Raw genomic sequence first — 8,784 nt, 5'->3', positions numbered from 1 at the left:
AAGTCTCAGTTTCCTTTGAAATTTAAACATTTTATTAAAATCAATTTTATTAAAAATGCATTCACTGTTTTAAAAATTCAATTTCAGTTAATTTAAAAACATATTCAAGTTTAATTTTTTGTAGAACTTCTTGAATCCCGTCTCATCATTTCCAGCAGAATTTACATGTGTCCTCATTACCATTACATTTTCTTGGAGTTATTCCAGGTGGCGTTGTTGGTTTCCAATATTGTAAACTTTGATATCCGATATTTGTTTCATAATAAAAATAAAATCCACCCGAGGTTGCCACATAAAAAATAACAAAACATTGCACATTCTGGCTCATGAGATGTCTTCACTGTTTGAAACATAACTATATGATCATTTCATCAATTTCATCAGCACCTCTTGATTTTAACCATAAAACTGTAAGGAAACAATGATCAGGTTGAAAAATTTGTCCCCTGGTTCTTCGCTTTGCTGCATACAGAAGGTCTTGACCAAATAGTTTTGTGACACGTCCTGTAACGTAACTACGTCTCTCTCTCTCTTTTATAGTAACACATATAAAACATAATTCATACAACTAATACAAGATTTATTGAAAATATATGAAGTCAACAACTTGAAGGAATTTCAAAAATTTTATTGTCATTAATGGGAACAGAATTTCTGGTTGCATATATTAAAGCATAGTTATTTCTTGTGATTGTTACAGAGAATCTTGAATTTTTTTCATTGTATGAGAAATACATATTTAGGTAGGTCTTTAACAAAGTTAAGTGAATAAGTATAAGTTGTGAGTTTCTATCAGATTTAGTGAGTTAATGTTATCTGATGAAATGAAATGCTTTCATTCCCAAAACTCACCAATCCCCTATCACTTAGGAGATGGTTTATAACGACTACACTTTTCTCCAGTCAGATACGGGTCACATTTCAGCGTGTATTTAGCCTCAACGTTTCCATACTTTCCTTTGCACGTGAAAGTGTGAGTGCCAGGGCTCAGGTACCTCACGCACTGTACGAGAAGGTCGTCATATTTCGGATCTTCATCCCAAACCTCAATCTTCAGAGCCAGGCTTGTGTCAACCTTCATGAGAAAATTTGAATGGAGGATCATTCAGATGCATATTTTCACATTAAAAGTCAAATTATTTAGGTGATATAGAAAATAAAACTGTATTGAACAGTTTTAAAGTTGATAAATGCAGAGTAATGTTAGCCGAAACACAACAGCACAAGATATGAAATACATCAGCTAGGCTGTGTCTGTTTACACAATATATGTGTAAAGTGGTTTCTGTTCAAATATTTTCTGATTTTTTTCTGCTTTTACTTTTATTTGTACTCGACCATAAACACCATGAAATGTGCATGGTCTATTCAAGTAAAACCAAATACTTTTTCATGCAGGTGCTGACCCAGTATCCCAAAACATAAAGAGTCTGCAGCCTGGCTTGGATCTAGAAATGGAGTTGATTGTACATTCCCCAAGTTCAGAATATGCAGTTTGTCTGCATTACATATCATTTTATACTTTGATTTGTCTTATTTGATTTATTTATTTCAAACAGGTTTTTAAAAATAAAAACTAAGCAATCAGTAGGACAGAGAAAACAATTGGGAAAAAAGTTTTTAGTTTGACATTGAAGGTTCATTTTGTTCAGTTTGGAAAGCCAAGTTTTTATGCTCATGATTTATTTGTAAAAGCAATAAGAGAGGGTCAGCACTTCCTGTCTCAACAACAGGTTAAGCAGAGCAGTGAGTGTGGGAGCCGCATGTCCACAGACACCCAGGTTGGTTCTGAGAACCGAAACAAGAACGAGTCGGGCCTAAAGGGAGGTGCTCTTTTCTTGTCATTGTGGCTGCTGGTTCATGTGAGCAACAAGTTGAAGGACAAATTAGTTCATAATCAATAATTTAACATCATCTAGTTGAAATTGAAACTACAATGCATTTCTGATATTAAATTATATTTGATCCATTATGAAATTTTTGCTAACATAGTTTTGGTGGCACCAAAGAATAGATCAGCTTTCTTTCAAGACTGATGCATAAAAACCTAATTCTCCTCACTGCCGGTAATTTAATGTTGATTTTTTTGCAAAAATAGATGCTGGTATTAACTCTATAAGTTCTACTACATCAGCAGAGTTAATGGATCAGTTTGTCTGTTGTTGAGCTTTTTCAGCTAATCTGTGATGATAACGTTTACTGACCTTGCCCAAATTAAACTCAGCGTTCCACCACGGATTATTGGATTCGATCATTTTGGTCCTGCGTTGTATGGAACCATAGAACATCTTGGCATAGCTGTGAACAAAAAGAGGAGCCATATAAAAGGTGTGCTCACCAGGTTCCATAAAATATTTGTTTTTTACCTTTGCATCAACCCACCCATCAGTTACTGAAAAATCGTCTCCAAATAGATCCCAGCCTCGAACAATGGTCACTGATAGAGTTCCCCTTGAGACGTGCAGAGGGCAGCAGTTAGAGGCCACATTAGGAGTCATGTCGTCACAGTGTGGTTCTTCGGGTAAGTTCCACAAAGCATTGTCCTCCAAATAATGTTCAATAGCAGCTTTCATCTCTTCCTGTTGTTGCTTGCTTGGAATGAGCTCATAGAGAGGTCGAAGGGAGTATGAAACAACATCTGGATGTTCTTTCAGGCTCTTTAGCCAGTTCATGTAGCCCATGGAATCATTTTGGGAAATTGAAAACTTCCCCAACCAACCATTTCCTCCTGATACCTTGGTGAAGTGTCGGTGGAGACCAGAGCGGTAGCCAGTGGCAAAGTCCTTGTTTTGTAGGACACTGCTGCAAGACTTCGGGACACTAGAGAGTTTCACCTTCCCCAAGCCAACAGCAACACCCATAGATAAACAGTTATGGATCTGGGTGAAAGAACAGCACAGAAATTAAAAAAAAAAGCTGCATTACACCAGATATTTGCATAAAGAGCCAGACACAAGCAGAGAAGAATATAGTCATATAGAAATCCTTGGAAGTTACAATGGACAAAACAAACAATCAAAAAAATTAAAAATTCACTGTCCGCTGTGTTTATTATTCTTATTTTATTTTATTTAAAATTGAGAAGCGATTTATTATTCATCCTGTCCCAGTGCAAGCAGCATTTTTTATGCCTCTGTGAACTACCTGTGTAAAATGTCCCAGTCTGTAAATCAAACCACCAATCCAATCAGTAAGCACCGTCTTTTTTAAGTCAATAAGCAGTTGTTGTCGAGGTGTGCCGTGCTGTTTTAACTGAACAAAATAACATGAAACACAACTATACTGAACAAAAATATAAACACCCCATGTCAAATATTGTTGCCATGTGGAGTTAACAACTGTAAATGAGCATTTGCTGACATTTATTGAACAAAAGGAATATTTCTCTTGAGTTGTGTATAATTTTTAATCCAACTTGCTGTCAGTGAGCATTACTCAGTGAGTTGTTTTTGTTTTTACTCAGTGCATCGATGGGGCATGTCCAGTGGGTGATCAGATAAAATGTGCAACAACTGGACAATCCATGGCCTTGGGACAATTAAAGGCAACCTCAAAATGTCATATTTTATCACAATTTATAATGCCTCAGATTTTGTAAGGTATGCTGGAGCGTGTAATTGGCATGCTGGATGCAAGGATGTCCTCCAGAGCTGTAGCTGCATGGCTCAATGTCCGTTATTGGACCATAGGCTGTTTAAGGATTTCTTTCCAACAAACTGGCACTACTGCAAATCGACCTCATCCTCGTTGGCCACCTGACCACTCCACCACAAGATTGCCACATCCAGCTTGTTCATCTGCGGGATCGGCTAAGACCAGCGACACAAACAGCTGATGAGACTTCGGTCTGCACAACAGACGCATCACACCTTAGACTGTCTGTAACCACTTACGTGAAGCCAACTTGGACAAAATCAAATTCCTCAACCTGACCCCTATTATGTTCAAAGCACTGTCAATCCGCTACAAATGGCCATGCCACTATGTTATCAATGCCGATATGAAGATCAGCAATTACTGAAAATATATTTAGAGTTTCTCTATATATTGCATAACCCACATGTTCATAAACTCTTAAATTTGACATGGGGTGTTTATAATTTTGTTCAGTGTAGATAATCACCATTTCGTTTAATTGGGACATTTTGTAATAAGCAGACAGACGTTATAGGATGCTGAGAAACCTACGAGCGCCTGGAAGGCGGTGGAGGAGAGAGAGAGAGACGGCTGGAGGGTGACAGGCTCCATCACACAGCACAAACAGTTCAGAAACAATAAGAAATGAGAGAAAAAAACCTATTTATAAACAGATTAACTTGTGTTTCAAACTACCTATTGCTAGCTAACACTGCAGCCGTTCTGACTGACGGCCTTATTGTGCTGTTCTCCTGGTACTGCATACCAACTCAGAATCTTTTACCGGTAAGCAGTATCAGACCGTTTCAGCTTACTTACTGGGCATTAGAATCATGGAAGTATCTCATATGGTTGTGTAAAAATCTGTTGTTTTGTGCGTTTTGTTACCTCACTTGAGGTTAATCCATTCAGGGAGGACAAGCAGCTTCGTGAAGATGTCATTCGTCTCAGTCGCCCTCCAAGATGAACCTAAAACAGGTTTAAATTTCTTTAAAATGCTTCCCTGTAGATTAATGTCTGTAACTAATTCACAATGTGTGTGTGTGCCAAAGTTCTCACCAGTCTGAAATAGTGTGTGCCATAGGTCTGTATGAACTCTTCGTAGTCATTCTTTGTGGAGTAGTTGTAGTGACTTGGCAGGATGTCCAACTGATTTTTGAATTTAAAGCTTAAGGGAGGTGTGGTTGATAATATAAATCTAGACACCAAGACAAAATTAGACAATTATTTCAAAAACCATGACCTGTCAGAACGCAATGAAAAAAGTCTAATTTCCATCCTACCCATAACGGTTGCAGGCAACACTGTGTATGCTGAAAGTGTAGCGATCATCGTTGCTCTTTTGTGAAAGGAACTTGTAGCCTTTGGAGCGGGTTCCTCCCACATTGAAGTTGTCAAACAAATACTTATCAATTTCCAATCCAAACTGAGGAAATACAGACAACACATGTAGTTTATAAGGTGTTAAACAAGAAGCCATATTTTTCTATCACAATTCTAATAACCACTTACTTCAGTTCTAACTGAATGCAAACTAAAAAGATAAATAGCTATTTCTTGGAAGAGCACATATGAACTGAAATGAAATGATGAAAGAAAATCAGCCAGCAAGGTTTTTATCAGGGTTGTGTTTTCAAAACTCAGGGCTGCATTGAAAATATTCTGAAATGTTCAGCTTTGAGATGTTTCTTACCGTCCAATCACTGGCGTCTTGGGATGTGTAAGCCTCAACCAGAGAGCTGTTGGGACATTTTAAAGGACGTAATTATTATTAAACATCTATACAGTTCATTTTCATATTTTTAATTAGGTAGTTAAGCTTAGTGAAATTGTGCATTTAACTATTGTTATTTTAATACCTAAGCCTTATTAGGCAGGTATTTATAAACTACAATTAAATAAATTAGAAAATGCTTCCATAAGTGTCTCGGTTTTCAGATTAAAAGTACTTTTGAAAATAAACTCTTAGCAGGCATTAAACACATTTTTCATTAAATCCGCACTTCTGTATTACAAAACATTTTTCTTGGTTTGCTGTATTATTCCAATTTTCAATGTTAGGTCTCCATTACTTTTATGTTGAAAATCATCAAAATTAACAGAAATAAATACTTTAAAATTTATATATGTCGAATCATTCTATATAATATTTTTACTTAGTGATAAAACTTATGAAACAAATGGACTTTTCAATATTATAATTTAGTGAATGGGTCTGTATTTGCCAGTTTTCTTCACTTGGTAAATTTAATCAAAATTTCTAGCTTAATAATTTTACCAATTAATAATTTATAGTTATTCACAGTCAAACTGATACTCATTGTAGCAGGATGGTCCTTGATCAAATGTCCCTTTGTGTATGNTTGCCGGTACTATGACAATAATTTTAATGAGGTACTATGTGCAAATAAGTATCAAATGCTAATACTAACTGTAGTTTTACTTGAGTTGCTTACATTATTCTTTGTAATATTTCCACCGCAACTAGCATGTATAAACATTGATAAACAATTTTACTGTGTAGCATGTGCAGTAACTTTTTCAACACTGTCTTTTCTTTTGAACAAATTAGCTACTGATTGCTGCACTTTTGTCAGGTTTTGATTTTGCTTGAATTAAAAATTCACTGTCCGCTGTGTTTATTATTCTTCCATCCATCCATCCATTTTCTGAACACCCTTGTCCCTCAGTGGGGTCGGGAGGGGTGCTGGTGCCTATCTCCAGCTAACGTTCTGGGCGAGAGGCAGGGTACATCCTGGACAGGTCGCCAGTCTGTCGCAGGGCAACACAGACACACAGCCATGCGCACACACACACACACCTAGGGGAAATTTAGACAGACCAATTAACCTAACAGTCATGTTTTTTGGACTGTGGGAGGAAACCGGAGTACCCGGAGAAAACCCACGCATGCACAGGGAGAACATGCAAACTCCATGCAGAAAGACTGGGGCTGGGAATCGAACCCAGAACCTTCTTGCTGCACGGCAACAGCTCTACCAACTGCGCCACTGTGCAGCCCGTTTATTATTCTTATTTTATTTTATTTAAAAATGAAGAGCGATTTATTGTTCATCCTGTCCCAGTGCAAGCAGCATTTTTTATGCCTCTGTGAACCACCTGTGTAAAATGTCCCAGTCTGTAAATCAAACCACCAATCCAATCAGTAAGCACCGTCTTTTTTAAGTCAATAAGCAGTTGTTGTCGAGGTGTGCCGTGCTGTTTTAACTGAACAAAATAACATGAAACACAACTATACTGAACAAAAATATAAACACCCCATGTCAAATATTGTTGCCATGTGGAGTTAACAACTGTAAATGAGCATTTGCTGACATTTATTGAACAAAAGGAATATTTCTCTTGATTTGTCCATAATTTTTAATCCAACTTGCTGTCAGTGAGCATTACTCAGTGAGTTGTTTTTGTTTTTACTCAGTGCATCGATGGGGCATGTCCAGTGGGTGATCAGATAAAATGTGCAACAACTGGACAATCCATGGCCTTGGGAAAATGTCATATTTTATCACAAGTCAAAATGCTTCAGATGTCGCAAGTTATGTGTCATCGGCATGCTGGATGCAAGGATGTCCTCCAGAGCTGTAGCTGCATGGCTCAATGTCCGTTATTGGACCATAGGCTGTTTAAGGATTTCTTTCCAACAAACTGGCACTACTGCAAATCGACCTCATCCTCGTTGGCCACCTGACCACTCCACCACAAGATTGCCACATCCAGCTTGTTCATCTGCGGGATCGGCTAAGACCAGCGACACAAACAGCTGATGAGACTTCGGTCTGCACAACAGACGCATCACACCTTAGACTGTCTGTAACCACTTACGTGAAGCCAACTTGGACAAAATCAAATTCCTCAACCTGACCCCTATTATGTTCAAAGCACTGTCAATCCGCTACAAATGGCCATGCCACTATGTTATCAATGCCGATATGAAGATCAGCAATTACTGAAAATATATTTAGAGTTTCTCTATATATTGCATAACCCACATGTTCATAAACTCTTAAATTTGACATGGAGTGTTTACTTTTTTGGGTGTAGATAATCACCCAACTGGAACCTTTTGTAATAAGCAGACAGACGTTTGAAGGCTACTAAACCCATGAGCGCCGGGAGGGCGGTGGAGGAGAGAGAGAGAGAGAGACGGCTGGAGGGGTACAGGCTCCAGCACACAGCACAAACAGATCAGAAACAATAAGAAATGAGAGAAAAAAGTTAATTATAAACAGATTAACTCGTGTTTCAAACTACCAATTGCTAGCTATCTTGATGAAATGTGTAGCCGTTCTGACTGACAGCCTTGTTGTGCCATTCTCCTGATAATGCATACCGACCCAGAATCTTTAACCGATACGAAGTACCGGACCGTACCGTTTTACTTTCATCCCTGGGCATTAGAATCATGGAAGTATCTCATATGGTTGTGTAAAAAATCTGTTGTTTGTGCGTTTTATTACCTCACTTGAGGTTAATCCATTCAGGGAGGACAAACAGCTTCGTGAAGATATCAGTCGTCTCAGTCGTCCTCCAAGATTAACCTAAAACAGGTATAAAGTTCTTTAAAATGCTTCCCTGCAGAAAAATGTCTAACTAATTCACAATGTGTGTGTGCGCCAAAGTTCTCACCAGTCTGAAGTAGTGTGTGCCATAGGTCTGTATGAGGTTTGTATACTCGTTCTTAGTGGAGGATTTGTAGTGAGTTGGCAGGAGGTCTACCTGCTTTTTGAACTCTAAGCTTAAGGGAGGGTTGGATGATAATATAAATCTAGACACCAAGACAAAATTAGACAATTATTTCAAAAACCATGACCTGTCAGAACTCAATGAAAAAAGTCTAATTTCCATCCTACTCATAATGGTTGCAGGCGACACTGTGTATGCTGAAAGTGTAGCGATCCTCTTTGCTCCTTTGTGAAGCGAACTTGTAGGTGCCGGAGCCGACTCCTCCCACATCTAACTTGCCAAACCTCAGAACTTTTTGAATACCCAAGCCAACCTGATGAAATACATGTAGTTTATAAGGTGTTAAATAAGAAGCCATATTTTTTTTCCCACTATACTGATTACTTACATCAGTTTTAACTGAATGCAAACTAAAAAGATAATAAAATGCTGTATCTTGGAAGA

At 37.9% G+C, this 8,784-nt stretch overlaps 1 protein-coding gene across 1 annotated transcript in view; it reads right to left on the bottom strand.

Annotated features, from left to right (window-relative positions):
- Positions 1–738: 738 nt before the first annotated feature.
- Positions 739–8,784, bottom strand: part of LOC106962262 (perforin-1-like) — a 15,755-nt gene continuing 7,709 nt past the window's right edge. Inside the window, exons 4-10 of the mRNA XM_015056559.1 lie at positions 5,330–5,375; positions 4,920–5,062; positions 4,696–4,834; positions 4,525–4,605; positions 2,383–2,879; positions 2,205–2,298; positions 739–1,075 (exon numbers count right to left, since the gene is read on the bottom strand). Of these exons, the coding sequence (XP_014912045.1) occupies positions 863–1,075; positions 2,205–2,298; positions 2,383–2,879; positions 4,525–4,605; positions 4,696–4,834; positions 4,920–5,062; positions 5,330–5,375 (1,213 nt within the window). The 3' untranslated portion in view covers positions 739–862. The remainder of the gene's footprint in view (positions 1,076–2,204; positions 2,299–2,382; positions 2,880–4,524; positions 4,606–4,695; positions 4,835–4,919; positions 5,063–5,329; positions 5,376–8,784) is intronic.

The sequence above is a fragment of the Poecilia latipinna genome, unplaced genomic scaffold, assembly GCF_001443285.1.
Source record: "Poecilia latipinna isolate Pla-1442-1.1 unplaced genomic scaffold, P_latipinna-1.0 Scaffold1391, whole genome shotgun sequence".
NCBI classification, from domain to species: Eukaryota; Metazoa; Chordata; class Actinopteri; order Cyprinodontiformes; family Poeciliidae; genus Poecilia; species Poecilia latipinna.
The sequence above is the reverse complement of the archived record's forward strand: the minus strand, read 5'-3'. Positions and strand labels throughout refer to the sequence as shown.